At 40.3% G+C, this 17,915-nt stretch overlaps 1 protein-coding gene and 1 long non-coding RNA gene across 3 annotated transcripts in view; both read left to right on the top strand.

Moving 5' to 3' along the window:
• The window catches only part of LOC131363833 (deleted in malignant brain tumors 1 protein-like), a 12,306-nt gene extending 7,881 nt beyond the window's left edge, over positions 1-4,425 (top strand). Inside the window, exons 5-9 of one of the 2 annotated variants that reach the window (XM_058406762.1) lie at positions 753-1,064; positions 1,146-1,424; positions 1,578-1,901; positions 1,979-2,110; positions 2,550-4,425. In XM_058406762.1, the coding sequence (XP_058262745.1) occupies positions 753-1,064; positions 1,146-1,424; positions 1,578-1,901; positions 1,979-2,110; positions 2,550-2,782 (1,280 nt within the window). In that variant the 3' untranslated portion in view covers positions 2,783-4,425. The remainder of the gene's footprint in view (positions 1-752; positions 1,065-1,145; positions 1,425-1,577; positions 1,902-1,978; positions 2,111-2,549) is intronic. The other variant, XM_058406770.1, reaches the window with a different exon arrangement.
• A 6,213-nt stretch (positions 4,426-10,638) lies between these two features.
• Positions 10,639-12,315, top strand: LOC131363914 (uncharacterized). Its single transcript, XR_009206400.1, has 3 exons — positions 10,639-10,683; positions 11,710-11,808; positions 12,195-12,315. It is a non-coding gene; the product is annotated as an uncharacterized LOC131363914 (long non-coding RNA).
• The last annotated feature ends 5,600 nt before the right edge of the window (positions 12,316-17,915 follow it).

Raw genomic sequence — 17,915 nt, 5'->3', positions numbered from 1 at the left:
AGCACAAACACATTACTATAAAGATGTTATAGAATATTAATCAACAATTTGTAGAACATTGCTGTGTGTTTGTGGGCTGTTATACACAGATTAAACACAGGCAAAACATTAAAACCACTGATATGTGGAACGAATAACATTTATTATTTTGTTTCAGTGGCACCAGTAAAGTAGTGGTATACATTAGAACAGTTAGCTCTCGAAGGTAATGCAGGAAAAGTAGGCAAGCATAAGGAGCTGAGTGACTTTGATAAAATTATGATGGCTGGACAACTGGATCAGGGCATCTCCAAAACAGCAGATCTTGTGTGGTGTTCCCTGTATGCAGTGATTAATACCTACAAAAAGTAGTCTAAAGAAGGACAATTGGTGAACCAGTGAAAGGGTCATGGTTGCTTAAGGTTAGACATGTCTCACTGTGTATATACATATTTTTACAAAATAATTTTTCATTAAGCCAAATTAAACTGCCATCACTTAGTCTTGTGAGGTGTGCACTATAGGCTTAAATATTTTGCCCTGACTGTAATCATTTTGGGGGGGAAAATGTGTAAAACCTGCATGAAAGAGCCACATTACAGTTTTTCACTGTATATACCTAGCACATGTTTGATTGTTTAGCTGAGACTGTGGTAATGACTTAACAGCTACCTTTGTTTCTAATATTATTTCTTTTTATAACTCAATCTAACTGGTACAAACAAAAATAAGTCATTAATAAAACCCTTCTGTCTTTTCATAAATTAACACAGTTCGAGAGATCAGGCTGATGAATGGTCCGAGTAACTGTTGTGGTCGAGTGGAGATCCAGCACAGAGCCCAGTGGGGAACAGTGTGTGATCATCTCTGGGACTTAAAGGATGCAGAGGTGGTGTGTAGACAGCTTGGATGTGGTAAAGCCATCAGTGCTCCTGGAAATTCCAAATTTGGTCAGGGAAATGAACCAACCTGGCTGGATGATGTTCAGTGTAAAGGAACTGAGAGCTACATAGATCAGTGTTTACACAGGGGATTTGGAGTAGAGAACTGTGGACATGATGCAGATGCAGGTGTCGTGTGTTCAAGTAAGTTGTGGTTGTTTATTTGTATCAATACCCTGTTTAAAGTGAATACATTTACTATATTATGAAACATATTTTTTTAAGACATGCAGAGTCCCACACTGACTCGGATCTCCCCAAACTCTGTGGTCTCACCTGGAGAAGTTCTTCAGTTCACATGTACCACACCCAGTCCAACATGCATCTCTGTAGACTTCAGTTTCTATAAAACTGGGACATTAATAAAGAATCAAACTGCAGAGACTACAACAACATTTAATCTGACTGTAGATGAATCACATCAGGGTCAGTACACCTGTGACTACTCCTACAGGGAAAGTGACTCCACATCATCCAGGAGCAACTCTATTACCATCACTGTGGGTAAGTGACATTTTCTGGACATTTACTACCAATACCACACAGAATTCACAGATTTTATTGCAGTCTACTTTTGTAAATTTCTTTTCAGTAAGATCCATGTTCATTGTCTTTTATATTTACAATTCCTGACAAATCATGCCTGTTGTTTTATAGTGAACTTGCAGCAGCCCAATATCTCCTTCAGTGCTGCTGATGGATGGTCCCACTATGGGCCTGAAGGACCAGAAATGATCAGGGGCTATGGCTTCTCCATCATCTGCTCCACTGAACCTCAGTATCCAGGAGGTTCTTTCCACTTGGGGTTCAGTGGATCCAACATCACCAGAACTCAGTCAGCTGTTAACCACTCAGCCGTCTTCCTTTTTCCTGAAGCAGATTTTGATCATCAGGGAAACTACAGCTGTACTTATGAAGTTAACGTGTCTTCACGTACCTGTACCTCCACTCCCACTGAAGCCCTTTTCGTCACTGTGAAAGGTATGTTAAAATAAACTAGGTCTGTTTTTTGTGTTCTGCAGTTCAATATTTAAAAAACTTGATGATTTTTCTTTTAGCATCTCTGGCTCCCTACATTGGTATTGGAGTAGCAGGAGGACTGCTTCTCATGTTAGTTCTACTCATCATTTGCTTTGTGAAGACACAGAAAAGACGGAAATGTCAGAAAGAGATGAAGAATGATTCACAGCGTGAGTTGTCAAAACTCATAAATGTTTCAGTACATTAAAAAATAACATCAATATGATTATGTTGTACTCCACAGTGATGACACATTCTTAAATCTGATTTGACAGCTGACTTTTTTTTTTTTTTTCAAATAAACGTATGTATTTGTGTAAGTTTAAGCAACAGTAAGTTTCTTTAGCATTTATGGAAGAAGTCCAGTGTCAGAATCAATCATAATGAATAAAAAAGTATATTTAATTTTTTTTTATTCATGAAAAAATAAATTATTGCCAATTTTCCAAGGCATGACAATACTAAAAACATTTAGGATGTAATCAACATTGTTGATTATTTTTGTATCACAGCAGAACACGGACAGTTTTATTTATTACTTATATTATTTTTGTGGAAATTGAATTTTTATCTAGAAAAATGATCTGTTAACTACAAATCAATTTGTAGGTGCCAAAAACACATACGAGTTTCCCCAAGCGGAGATTGAGACAGATGATGAAGAAGCTTATGAAAACATGGAAACGATTTTCTACCAGAAGGATGATTCGGAGGACTTGGATAACGACTACATTAATGTCGAGGCTGATGAAAAAAGAAGTGATGCGGATTATGCTGTGGAACAGATACGTGACACGGACAATGACTATGAAGATGCAGATATTTATGCAAACTATTTATAGTAGTGTGGAGAACTAAATGATTATCCAATATCCATCATGGTTTACATAAAGTGATTTAGGTACAGACACAAGTGCAGGTGATCTGTGTTTATTAAAAAGGTAGCAAACAAAACAGATACATAATCCCAGGGCAAGTCAAGACAAGGCAAGGGTCAGACAATGAACAGTTTTAATCAGAAACTAAACCAAAGTGGCAAATCAAGAGGTGCTAAAATGGTAGACTCTTAGCCAGACTAGATGCTGTAGTACATGCAAAAGTAGCAGACTTTGTTGCAGTGCCTTTTGCATTTACAACAGCAAAAGGTTCAAATAAAAAAGGTTGTACTACTGCACTACTTAAGGGGTGTGTACGCTTATGCAAACAGGTTATTGTAAATTCATTCCTTTTTTCTCTGAAACATTTTTATTTGTTTCTCACTTCAGTTTTGTTAGTTACTATAGTCACATGAAAGGAGGACATAGATGTGACATGATTTATCTTGTTTCATTATTATTATTATTATTATTATTATTATTATTATTATTATTATTATTATTATTTTACAATATTAATATTTCTCACAATATTAATATTTCTCACCTGTAACTGTAAATAAAGTGTCTTTAGACTTTTATTATCTACTATATTAGAGTTATCGTCAGGGGCTCCATCATTGTGCATGTCCTGTAGCTCTACCTGGACCCCAAGACAGATTGTGTAACCACGTTAATCCTTTATAGCAATATCTCTGCTCTTTTGGCAGGTTTAAGTTGTAACTTCTGTATGTAGCACACTCAGTGTATTCATTTGAATGTTCCTGTATGGAGTGTATTTGGTGTTGCACAAGCAATGTTTGGAACTTTATATACACAAATGTACATACTTTGTATACTAATGTGTTCCCCCATTCTAGAAACTTCTCTAATAGAATGTTTATATTTGGATGATTAACTGCATGGGTTGGGTGAATCCCAAGTGGGTATGTTAGCTAATGAGAAGTGGGAAAGAGAGAGGTAGGAAAGATAGAAGGATGTGATGTGTCGGAGAGTGGCGTTTTCATAAAAAGCAGTTTAAGCGTTCACTGTCTGTTCTAAAGATTGTGTTGTAGAACAGACCGTGTGATGCGTTAGTTGGTATTCCATTTTCTTAGCAAGCTATTTCATGGATGCTAATCGCTACGCTAATATGTTACCGCTAGTGTGATAGATGGACCTCGTATAGAGTTTGTTCTCACATGCCTCAACAATACAGAGTGCATTATTGTTTATTTTGAGAAAATCTACTGAATAATTGTGATTATTATTATTTTATTTTTTAAACTGTATTTAATTTGTTTAGATGTTTGAACTGAACCAGTTGAATTCATTGTTTTGAATATGATTGATTATTTTTCTGTACAATTATTAATATTGTTTCATTTGGTTCATGGGTTCTGTCTACTATAATTTAGTGTAATTTAAAGTGTAATGTTTTGCAGAAACATTTACTGAACATTTGATTTTGTTGAGTTAGTGAGTTAGTTTTATTAGACGATTTTTAGGTAATGGGACTTTATAAATACTATAATTTGATTTCCCTTTCTTGACCTATTTTATTAATAAATTCAATTTGTGTTAATCCTTAAAAGTCTTTCTGGTGTTGGAATTTGATCTCTAAAACTATTGTGAGAAATTTTTGATGATTGAACATTAAAACCCTTAATGTTCTCTAACGCTGAGGCATATTTCAGTTTTTGTTTTCATATATAGATAATGTTAATTCTCACTTCCCGATTAGTACAAAAAGTTAGTACTGTGTACTAGAGTGTGTTTTAATGATGTAGAAACACCTATCGGTGACAAAGAAAGACATAGTGGTTTGCTGTTTTCTTTTATCTCTGTAAGATGGTGAGAGACGAGATGAACAGAAGTCACAATACGAAGTCGATGTTTGAGACACTCTGTGGGCTCTAATACATTTCTCTAACCAGAGCTGTTCCCTTTTTTGGACTTATGTGATTAATGGTTTCTGCTGAATATAATTTAAAAGGACATTTCTGTGTCCAGCAATATAGTTCAGCTCATTAACAAGCCTCTCTTGCCATTAAACTGGGTGAATAAATCATGGCATGAAGGACACAAAGCAGTTCCCTGGTTATACTTTATAATTTTATACTCACACAAGTATATTATCAATCATTTTAATAAATGAAGACTAGACAAGTGCTTCTGATAGTGTAGAAGTGGCATTTACTGCACATTTGAACCCATCACAGAAATAGGAACAGAAAAAAATAAACTCCACCTCTTCAGTTTCATGGGGAAAAGACCTCATGAGTATTTCTGTGAGAAGACAGCAGCAATGGACAGTAAGACCAAACTAAATATACAGACAAGGGTCAGGCTAAGTCTTGTTGTGGCAAATTCTACTTCTGCCACATAAACACTTGAAATATCACATGGATAATAATGGAGTAAATGAAAACCCTCATGAACTGGTTATTTATGATTATTGTGATTAACATTCACTTTTTCTATCTAAACAACAACAAGAATTAGGGTAGGCAAAAACAAGCCGAGAAAATAACAATGAGATTAACCCAAAAAGACAGTCGATAAACAACGGCTGGGTTATAGACTGATATTGAAGCACAGTGTGTATCCTTCACAAAGAGAATGTGGAGTGAGAATCCTTAAATGCTGCAAGATATTATCAATAATCAGGATAATGTGAACACAAGAAACTCAGTAGTGGCTGGGTGTTGTCCTCAGCAACCATATTTGAAGAAATGAATGACAGAACCTCTCCCTAAGATGTGCTTGCCCACTGACAGGCCACGAAGTTCTTTGGTTTTTGCACAGTCTGAGCAAAGTGTGTGTGGTGTGTATGGCGTGGAGCCCCACCCCAACCTCGAATAGTCAGACAATATCTCTATTATGCTAATTCCATACAGGCCATTTGTCAGATGCTATAACCGGTTCTGATGCAGTTTTACATTTTACAAAAGCAGTTTTACATTTTACAAAAGCAGTTGTTTGTCTTAAGGAGTTAGCTTCAGTCAGAAATTTTCAAGTTATTGTCTACAAAATGACAAAAGATATATATATTTTTTATAGGTTGAACTACACGATAAATTAAATGTGAACACAAGTGGTATGGTTTAGTTTACTTCAGACTTTTTCTAGTTACTGGTTCATCTTACTAAGCAAACATCTGACTTTTCTGTGTCCAGCGAAATAATTTTACCAGATTAGATTGTACAAGTCAGTATGTTTTTTGTGTTTTACCTCATTATCAACCTCTTCCTGATTGCTAGAACATGAAAACACACTCAAATATTAAGTAAAAGTAACAGAAAAAGAGTCAAGTCATGGCAGGTTGAAAGTTGAAGATCAGTTAATTAATTATATACTTATTTCAGTGTTACACTCATAACCCACACGTTTCTGAGGTGTTGCTTTAAATAATGTAGATGTGAGAAGGTCTTACTTGTACTAGAAATGTTCTTAGTGTCATTGTGGTTTCGCTATTAGTTTTATGGTTTCTGCTTTTAAGAAAAAAAAAAAGGGATCTGGTCAACACTGGAAACTTGCTGATACAAAAAAATGACACTTTCATCATAACCTCAAGAAGTCACCATGGAAAGAGTGCAGCAGTGACTACAATAACACTAAACTGAATGAAGCCTCACAAAAAAACAGTCAATTATTATAATTAATTATTATATAATTAATAATAATAAATAAATAAATAAATAAATAAATAATAAAAAAAAAATAATACAAAATAAAACTTGTGACATTAAGTATTCAGAACTTTTGGTATTGTAACTTTTTTTTGGAAAAAAAAAACAAACAAAAAAAACATAGAAAATTACATGAATAGATGGAAATATATAAAATTTCAAAAATATTAAAACAAAATAAAATCAGAAATATTAGAAATATTGTGATCTGCAGGGTTAGTTATCAAATTGCCTTTATCCACAAGACATCTTAACCTGATTTAACAGTTATGTGCAGCAAAAATAGTTTAGGGTTTTTGCCTCGCTTTAACAGGAAGTGACCAAAAAGAAACTCCACCTCTTTGGTTGCATGAAGAAGAAAAAAACATCGGCCATTTTTAGCTCATGAGGTTCCTTGTTAGAAGACAGCAGCAGTGGACACTGTAATCCCAGCGGGCACGTTGATATCAATTTGACATGAAATATTAGTCAAGACTTGATCAAGATGCTGTATAACATTATTTTAAATTCAGTTTGGAAGGCAATTTCTTCCAGTGGTAATTGGTTTAAAATAGGAAGTTAATCCTACACTGAAATTGATTTTTTATATATGTAGGCCAAAATGTTTGATGTTCAATTAACAATTGTCATGTTTTAGATGTGAAACTGATGTCATATTGACATCACATTGACATCAATGATTCAGCTGTTTAAATAGCACTTTTCTAGGCCTCCTCTATTACTGGTGACTTTTTCTTTAATCTCAGTAATTTAAATGTTAATGCTGTGTAATTACAATACATTTGCTGAAATTACAATATGTTTTGCCAGTTAATTAATTTATAGTAGTCCTAATTGTTCACAGTGAAAAAACATTTCCTGTCTGAATAACAATAACAGGCACCCCTACAAATTTGGAATTAATCTAATATTTATTTATTTTTTTATTTCCTGAAATTATTCCTTTTCGCATCGAGAAATACTTTCTCTACTGTTTACCGCCACACCTGTAGATGGTGCTTTGCAATAGGGGAGGGGTGACGAGATCCAATTGAAGACTCCAGAATCAATCCTAACGAACCCTTCACATTACCGTGAGCTTGTGTCATACCTGCAGGCTCGTAGACTCGCGCTGTGTCTTTTTATCAGGCGAGTAAATGTGTTGACAACTCATAAAAATGTAGAACATAAATTATGTTGGGCAACTTTTAACACTTAGAAGAAAACATTTTAATGAAATATGACTCTGTGCAAGGATGTTTGGTACTTTTTGTGTATGCTGTTTTCCCGCCATTTTTATAGCCTGTATTATTTTAGCTTGCTGTGGCATATGTGAATAGAGGAATTTTCGTTGTTAAGCTGGTTTTGTAATGTCGAAGGGGTAATGTTAATTTTGGTGTAATTTTAATTTTATCTTTAGTGTTCAGACTAAGAATGTGTTGGCTCCTGCATTTTGGATTATTTGAACCGCTTCCGCCATTTTAGATTAATCTCGTATGATAATCTGCTGCCTCCACGGCATTCCGGGATGCAAAATTATAACAAGTGTAAGTTTTTCATCCAGTAAATAAACAAAATGTATAATGAAATGGGAAAACAAATATAATAAAAATTCAAATTAAAGAGCATATTGCAGGTCACATTTTTTTCATGATGAATTTAACCTTATATGAAAATACCATATGAAAAGTTAATGCAGGATTTAAAATGTCTCAGAGGACACAAAGTTAGTAGAAAAAGTGAAGTTTCTTTGACAGCTCTCAAAAAACGTAAAAACATCACGTCAATTTAAGTCATGAGAGGGAGATATTTTGCCACGCTCTGTGTTCGCTCAGTGCAGAGTGGCCGTGAGTCAGTGTGTTTTCTGTAGTTTTTGTATTTAAATTTATCATCGTAATGGTGAATTATTGTTTGTAGAGGTTGCACAAACTCCAGCCTGTCAGGACATCAAGTCCACCGGTTTCAAGAAAATGGACTCCATACTCCATGCCAGAGATCCCACACTCCACGCCACAGCTCTCCTTACCAGCGGTCCCACACTCCACGCCAGAGATCCCACACTCCACGCCAGAGATCCCACACTCCACCCCACAGCTCTCCTTACCAGCGGTCCCACACTCCATGCCAGAGATCCCACACTCCACGCCAGAGATCCCACACTCCACCCCACAGCTCTCCTTACCAGCGGTCCCACACTCCATGCCAGAGATCCCACACTCCACGCCAGAGATCCCACACTCCACCCCACAGCTCTCCTTACCAGCGGTCCCACACTCCATGCCAGAGATCCCACACTCTACGTCACAGCTCTCCTCACCAGAGATCCCACACTCTACGTCACAGCTCTCCTCACCAGAGATCCCACACTCTATGTCACAGCTCTCCTCACCAGAGATCCCACACTCCATGCCACAGCTCTCCTCACCAGAGATCCCACACTCCACGCCACAGCTCTCCTCACCAGAGATCCCACACTCCACGCCACAGCTCTCCTCACCAGAGATCCCACACTCCAAGCCACAGCTCTCCACCCCAGAGATCCCACACTCTACGTCACAGCTCTCTTCACCAGAGATCCCACACTCCACACCACAGCTCTCCTCACCAGAGATCCCACACTCTACGTCACAGCTCTCCTCACCAGAGATCCCACACTCCACACCACAGCTCTCCTCACCAGAGATCCCACACTCCACACCACAGCTCTCCTCACCGGAGATCCCACACTCTACGTCACAGCTCTCCTCACCGGAGATCCCACACTCTACGTCACAGCTCTCCTCACCAGAGATCCCACACTCTACGTCACAGCTCTCCTCACCGGAGATCCCACACTCTACGTCACAGCTCTCCTCACTGGAGATCCCACACTCTACGTCACAGCTCTCCTCACCAGAGATCCCACACTCTACGTCACAGCTCTCCTCACCAGAGATCCCACACTCCATACCACAGCTCTCCTCACCAGAGATCCCACACTCTACGTCACAGCTCTCCTCACCGGAGATCCCACACTCTACGTCACAGCTCTCCTCACCAGAGATCCCACACTCTACGTCACAGCTCTCCTCACCGGAGATCCCACACTCTACGTCACAGCTCTCCTCACTGGAGATCCCACACTCTACGTCACAGCTCTCCTCACCAGAGATCCCACACTCTACGTCACAGCTCTCCTCACCAGAGATCCCACACTCCATACCACAGCTCTCCTCACCAGAGATCCCACACTCTACGTCACAGCTCTCCTCACCAGAGATCCCACACTCCATACCACAGCTCTCCTCACCAGAGATCCCACACTCTACGTCACAGCTCTCCTCACCAGAGATCCCACACTCTACGTCACAGCTCTCCTCACCAGAGATCCCACACTCCACGCCACAGCTCTCCTCACCAGAGATCCCACACTCCACGCCACAGCTCTCCTCACCAGAGATCCCACACTCCAAGCCACAGCTCTCCACCCCAGAGATCCCACACTCTACGTCACAGCTCTCTTCACCAGAGATCCCACACTCCACACCACAGCTCTCCTCACCAGAGATCCCACACTCTACGTCACAGCTCTCCTCACCAGAGATCCCACACTCCATACCACAGCTCTCCTCACCGGAGATCCCACACTCTACGTCACAGCTCTCCTCACCAGAGATCCCACACTCCACACCACAGCTCTCCACCCCAGAGATCCCACACTCCACGGCACAACTCTACACACCAGCGCTCTTGCCTTTCTCATCTGTGATCCCACACTCCATGTAGTGGGAGCCAGCACAGAGAGGGCGGTGACCTATTTCCATTAGATAATGGAAATAAGTATACCTCATTTTTTAAGGACTGTTGTTGCAAATAGAACATATTGTTTTCATTCCGATTCGACTTTCAGAGTTCCAAAGGCAGGTCATCTATCTCCTGGCTGATATTCGGGCAAAGCTGTCCCAGGTTGGCCAAAACTATGAGCCCCCAAACTCTCATTTTCACCTGGAGAACATTAACAGCAGGCGTGAGCTCAAGAATCTAGAAGGGCAACTGGCTGATGAAGGAAAGAAGAATCTGATGGTCAGTATAATATATTGTACCTCTCCTATTCAGTAGTTTCTGAATACTGTTCCTGGTTGAAATTGTCCATTTTTAAAAATGTTTTCAGATGTCTCATTTGGTCAAGATTGGGGGTGCAAACCGTGAGGACTGTGTGAAAAATGGGATGAAGAAAAGGTAAATGAAACTCCATAATACAATTTTTCTCAGTTGCTTTGGTGCATTTCTCATATCAGAATTGCAATTCTCAACTTCTAGAACAGCTTTCACATCATCTAATCACTTGTTACTTTAGCTCACAGAGTGTTACAGTATATTGACAACATGGCTAACCATTCTGACCCTTTTGTCCATAAGTGATGCATTAACTGTTCATTCTGATGGCACTGGCATGTTGAATGGCATAATGTACTTGCCTTTAAGACATAAACTAGGGATTTTGCTAAGCATTTTACAGGTACTGTAAAATTGTGCAATTTGCACTAATTAGTTCAAGTAAAGCAATTACTGTTGTGCAAATGTTAATGATGAATGAAGTGACTTAAGAAAAACTGTACAACAGTCCTCTGCTCGAAGGCTGGTCACAGTTTCTCAGTCGCTTTGGTGCATTTCACGAACTATCCTTAATATTTCGAACCATCATGTGCATTTCTCAGCATTTCTCAAAATAATGCAAATAGCACCACACAGTGGATTACATGCAAAAGCTTGTAACATGCTCAAAATGTTTAGTTTATTTCTCAAAAGTAAGTATTTATGCCATTGAACTTCTGTATGGCATATATAAATGTTAACAGTACAAACTTACACAATACTGTATGTGAGATTAAATCAAAAATTCATTGTGCAGTCTGCAGTGTATTTATTGATTATACTGGAAATTTGTGAGATTGCAGTTAACTGAAGTGAATGGCAGCTTGTTAGTGATTATAAAGGGAGCACTCTTCATGCTTTTTTCGCTATACTGTATGTAATCCATTCAGAAAATGAATAAAGGTTTGTTTTTCATACTGCTAAGAGGACCAATGTGGTAAATACACATTTTGAGAGCTTTAGGAGTGATATCCGCGTTTAAATTGTCAGATCACATTGTGATCCGAGAAATGCACCAACGCAAATGAGAGAAACTTAATTTCTATTGTTAATTCAGCTAAACAAATACTGGTTACTGATTTCACTTGCTTGTCTTTTTCCTGTTGGCAGAGTTCTTACAAACAGGTTGATGGCCATGATGAACATGGATGGGACAGGGCCAAAGAAAGAATGCCTTTGGCAAAACACAGCTCTGCCAAGTTATAACAGGTATTTATGTAGTACTTGATCACTCTTCTAATATTACAGGATGTATTGTCCAACAACAGTCATTCTGCACAGTGTGCAGAATGTCAGCTGTTAGTTTACTGTTACCCATTTTTATTATTGGAATGGCAGTGGCTAATTGCATTGCATATTGTACTAGGCAGTTATGTGTATTTTTGTGTGTAATCTTTTTTTCTCGCGGCTCACCTGTTGAATTTATTTTGCTGGTGCAGCTCACTTGAAAAAATCGTGAGGAACACTCATCTAAGTGGTTTTTAGAGAGTTTTGATTGCTTTGTGGATTGCTAGTACGAGTGATGGTTGCTAAAAATGTTATAATTTATGCTATGTCTTAAAACAAGTGATACAAGTTGCTCTATCTTTATTTAGGTGCTGTACAGCAGTCAGACCCAGCATCATCAGAGGCTGATATAAAAAAAGACATCAAGAACTATCTCCGATCTGCTCCTGACAGATATGGGGGTATGGGACACCAAAAGGGCCAAACAGCAATTGATCTGTGTTCAGATTCAGAATCTTAATTTATCCATAATTATCTATCATTCATAAGTCCAAACTATGTAGTAGTAGTATGTAGTATAGCAACATATTAGTACAGTATAGAAACCTTCATGGGATACAAAATCCAGATTATATTTGTATTGTATTTTGAATTGTAGCCTGTTAAATAAAATATTTATTTTACTTTTGTGTCATTATTGTGGTGTTTAAAATAAGACCTCAATATGTGGATGTCAAATTGACGTCAAGTTTTTGACGTCAGCCTGATTTGCATTTTTGACCTGTTTTTTGACACAATATTTTGGCATCAATTTGATGTCGTTTTGACATCAAATTGCCCACTGGGAGCTGGACACTGGACATCAAACTGGTTTACATCTTAAGGACCAGGATGTGGAATCTTCATCTCACTTTAATGCTCGGTAAATTCAACGTTTATTTCAATACGTTTGGCTTGTAATCAATATTATTACACTGCCAGTCAAAAGTTTGGACACACCTTCTAATTCCATGGTCTTTCCGGATGTTTATTTCTTTCTACATTGTAAAACAATGCTGAAGGCGGCCGAAATCCACAATAATGTCCTTTGAACAGTTGATATTGAGATATGTCTGCTACTGATGCTCTGTAAAGCCTTCATAATGGCTCTAATCTGAGGTGCTGTTAATTGGTGATTTCTGAGGCTGGTAACTCTAAATGAACTTCTCCTCTGCAGCAGAAGTAAGTTTTGGTCTTGCTTTACTGGGATGGTCTTCATGTGAGCCAGTTTCATCATGGTGCTTGATGGGTTTTGCAAATGCACTTGACAATACTGTTCTTGCCAGAACTATTCCAGAACACCTGACCTTCGTGTCTTAAAATAACAACTGACTGTTTTTTTGTTGTCGTTACATATGGATTACTTAAGTCCATGTGTGTTATTTCATAGTTTTGAAATCTCCAGTATTGTTCTAGAATGCAGAAAATAAATCCCTAAACAAAAAACATTGAATTAAAAGGTGTGTCCAGACTTTGACTGGTAGTGTATATAAATTCCATGTTATATGGGTTATTTTTTAAATAAGATCTATCACCGTTAATCTTTGCTAAGTGATTGCTGATATTCTTAAAAGTATTTCTTACTATACTCTAGATGATGTTAGAATTTAAAGATTTATTTTACTGTTGAGACATTCTCCAGATGAAGACATTTACAGAGCAGGTTTACTTTTATCTAAAATCAAACATATCTTTTAATAGAATAATAATCAACTTTTTGGAAAATGCTTATTTCATATCTTTCTCTACAGAAATAAAAATGACCTTTTGCACAAATCTAGAAACCGAGAATTCTCAATTCTAAAAATGAGATCCTAAAACAGAAAAGAAAAGTTTTAAAAATATGATTGAGTTTTATGGTTGTAGCAGCGCGTGCGGAACCCATATGCCAGAGGGAGGCCTCGCCTGAGTTTTAACATTGTGTGCTTGTTTCTAGGCTATTTATACAGCATGCTTGCCTTTGTTCTATGTGAAGTATTGTTTCCTCTTCAGAGTGCGTACCAAGTCTTTATTCCCTGTTATAAGATTGCTCTGTGTATTATCCTTGCATTTCCTAGTTGACTACGAGTTTTGGTTTTCGCTTTTGGTTTTCCCAGTCTGTTTGATTTTCTGGTTCTGATCTCTTGCCTGTCTATATCATTACGTCTTTTGCCTGCCGTTTTCTAATAAAGATCTGCATTATATATTCTGATCCTGCTGCCTCGAGTGCATCCTTACAGGATACTTCGCCTAGCGAGAATCCAGCGGATCTTCAGGCCACCATCGTCCGTATGGGACATATGATCTGTGCGTATCAGGATCAAGTGGCGGAGCTCCTGCGCCGGCACCATGCTACAAATTACTCCGGTTTGCGCTGCCCGAAAAGTTTGATTGATCCGCCGACCACTGCCGAGGCTTTCTTCGCCAATGCGACAACTTCTTTGTGCAACAGCCAGAGGTCTATGGCAATGAAACCACCCGGTGCACATTCCTGCTCTCGCCACTAACGGGAAAAGCTTTGGTCTAGGCTTCTGCTGTTTGGGACTCAGATCCCCAGGTCAAGACTTTGGCGGATTATTTTGCCAACCTACTCAAAGAAGTCTTCGAGTACCCGGCTGGGGGTAAGGACATTTCTGTTCAGTTATTAGAATTACGCCAGGGCTTGGACACTGTGGCGGATTTTTCGCACTCTTGCAGTGCAGTCAGGTTGGAATGAGCCCGCGCTCATCGCGGTGTTTCATGAAGGGCTCAATCATGACCTAAAAATGGAGATGGCATGCTGCGAGATGAACGTTATGCTGTCCCAGTACATCACTACGGCCATCCGTCTCGATAATCTCCGTTGCCAGCATCAACCCTCAGCCGCATCGCATCGTTTCAGGCCTCGCAGTATGACGGAATATCCCGCACACAGAGAAGACACCGCAGAGCCCATGCAGCTGGGACAATCCTGTGTCACGGAGGAGGAGCATGAATGCCATTCTCAGCTGCAGTTATGCTTCTACTGTGGAAAGCCTGGTCATCATGTGTTTCACTGCCCCGAGAAGCCTACCACATCTCAGGTAGAAGTTATTAAGCTGGCATCTAAAGTTTCACTCCCTGCCTTTTTTCTCCATAATGACACTCGCTTTTCTGTCATAGCACTAATCGACTCTGGGTCTGCGGTCAACCTGGTCAACATCAGCGTGGTGCAAGCACACGATATTCCCACCATCCCATGCATACCACCTTTACGAGTGACCGCCATTAATGATCAACCTATCAGGGAGGGCCTTTTGACTCACCGCACACCACCCCTGGACGTCCAGATTGGATTATTTCATCATGAAAAACTGAGCTTCTTCATTATCCCGTCATCTTCCAATCTGGTCATCCTAGGCCTCCGCTGGCTCCAGCTTCATGATCCCAATATTTCTTGGAAGGAGGGGGAGTTAAGACAATGGTCCGCTTTTTGCCTTAAATACTGTTTTAAAGAATGTGTCACCCGCCCATGTTTTTCCACGTCCATAAACAGCCCAGAATCACCGCTCCAAGTTACTCTTCCTGACAAATACCTTGAATTCCACTGAGTTTTTAGCAAGGAGAAAGCTACTAAGCTACCCCCACATCAAACCTGGGACTGTGCTATTGAGCTTCTTCCCAACACAACACCTCCTAAGAATTGTGTCTACCCCCTGTGACTCCTTGAAAAGCGGGCTATGGAGGAGTATATTAGAGAGGCTCTCGCAGCTGGATTTATCCGCCCATCCACTTCACCAGCCGCAGCCGGATTTTTCTTCATGGAGAAGAAGGATGGGGGCCTTCGGCCATGTATTGACTACAGGGGTTTAAATGCTATAACAGTTCCATGTCCATATCCACTTCCTCTTGTTCCTGCTGCCCTTGAGCAGTTACAGGGGGTGAGGATTTTCACTAAATTGGATTTACGCAGTGCTTTCAACCTCATCCGGATTCGAAAAGGCGACAAGTGGAAAATAGCCTTCCATACTACGCATGGGCATTATGAGTATCTAGTCATGCCATATGGACTCACCAACACCCCCGCAGTTTTCCAGTCATTGATCAATGAGGTTTTCAGAGACATGCTTAACTGTTTCATCATAGCATACATTGATGACATTCTGATTTACTCTCCCAATCATTCACAACATGTTTCTCACGTCCGTGCTGTTCTCCAACGCCTTGCTGAACACAATTTGTACGCCAAGCTTGAAAAGTGTGAATTCCATCATCCCTCCATCATCTTTTTAGGGTCTGTCATTTCCCATCATGGAGTGGAAATGGATCAAAGCAAAGTTTCAGCTATTATGTCCTGGCCTGAACCGGTCACTATCAAAGAATTGCAATGTTTTCTAGGATTTGCCAATTTTTACAGACACTTTATTCGGAATTACAGTTCCATAGCCAACCCCTTAACGTCCCTGCTGAAGGGCAAGCCCAAGAAACTCAAGTGGCTCAAAAGGCATTTAGAAAACTCAAAGCGAATTTCTCCACCGCCCCTATTCTCTGTCACCCTAATCCTGAGTTGCCGTTTGTAGTAGAGGTGGATGCTTCAAACTGTGGCATAGGGGCAGTCCTTTCTCAGCATCAATGAGAGACTGGGAAACTTCATCCGTGTGCCTTCTTTTCCCGAAAACTCACACCGACCGAAACGAATTATGATGTGGGTAACCGGGAATTACTGTCTATAAAGGCTGCACTGGAGGAGTGGAGACATTGGCTGGAGGGGGCCCAGCACCTGTTCCTAGTCCTAACGGACCATAGAAACTTGGCTTACCTTCGTGAAGCGAAACATCTGAATCATCAAGCCAGGTGGGCTCTCTTCTTCACCAGGTTCAAGTTTTCTGTCTCATATTGTCCCGGATCTAAAAATGGCAAAGCTGACGCATTATCACGTGTCCATGAGACTTTCGATCAACCACAATGTCCTGAACCCATCCTCCCGTCATGTGTCCAGATCGCTCCTATACAGTGGAGCTTAATGAAAGAGATAGAACAGGATCACGCTACAGAAGCTCCTCCCTCAACCTGTCCGCCAAGTAGAGTGTACCTTCAAGCCTCCGACAGAGGGTGTTCCACTGGACACACGAGAGTCCGAGTTCCAGACACCCAGGCATCCACAGAACTATCCAGCTCGTTCATCAGAGATTCTGGTGGCCATCACTTAATCATGACGTACAGGAATATGTTCGCTCGTGTTCTGCCTGCGCACAATCCTGGATGAGTCGTCAGCTGCCTGAAGGTCTATTAGAGCCTCTACCGATACCCCGTCGACCCTGGTCACATATCTCTATGGATTTTCTGATGGACCTCCCAGTGTCACAAGGTTTTACCACAATCCTGGTAATCATCGACCGGTTTTCTAAGGCTTGTAAGTTGATTCCCCTCAAAGGTTTAACCACAGCCATGGAGACTGCCCAAGCTATCTTTAATCACGTTTTCCGCAATTATGGCCTTCCTGAAGACATCTTCTCAGATCGTGGTACACAGTTTACTTCCTGAGTGTGGTCTGCTTTTTGTACACAACTAGGGATCAATGTCAGCCTTAGTTCAGGTTACCATCCCCAGTCAAATGGACAAGCTGAACAGCTTAATCAAGAGCTGGGGAGATTTTTGAGGACATATTGTCACCGAGAACAGCACCGATGGAGTGAGTTCCTTCCCTGGGCCGAATATGCCCAGAACTCGTTGCACCATTCCTCCACCAGCTTAACACCATTCCAATGTGTCCTGGGTTATCAACCCCCACTGTTTCCCTGGTCAGGAGAACCCTCGGAGGTACCCGCCGTTGATGACTGGTCGAGGCGTAGCCAAGCTGTATGGGAACGGGCTCATGTGCATCTCCAGAGAGCTATTTGACGTCAAGAACTACAAGCCAACCGTCACAGACATCCCCATCCAGCCTACCAAGTGGGACAAAAGGTGTGACTCTCCACTCGTAACCTGAGACTAAAACTTCCCTGCCAAAAGCTCAGCCCCAAGTACATCGGCCCGTTTCGGATTATTAGTCAGGTAAACCCAGTGTCCTTCCGTCTCAAACTACCTGTGTCATATCGCATCTCCCCCACTTT

The sequence above is a fragment of the Hemibagrus wyckioides genome, linkage group LG02 (assembly GCF_019097595.1).
Source record: "Hemibagrus wyckioides isolate EC202008001 linkage group LG02, SWU_Hwy_1.0, whole genome shotgun sequence".
In the NCBI taxonomy this organism is placed as follows: Eukaryota; Metazoa; Chordata; class Actinopteri; order Siluriformes; family Bagridae; genus Hemibagrus; species Hemibagrus wyckioides.
This window is presented reverse-complemented; position numbering and strand designations above follow the sequence as displayed.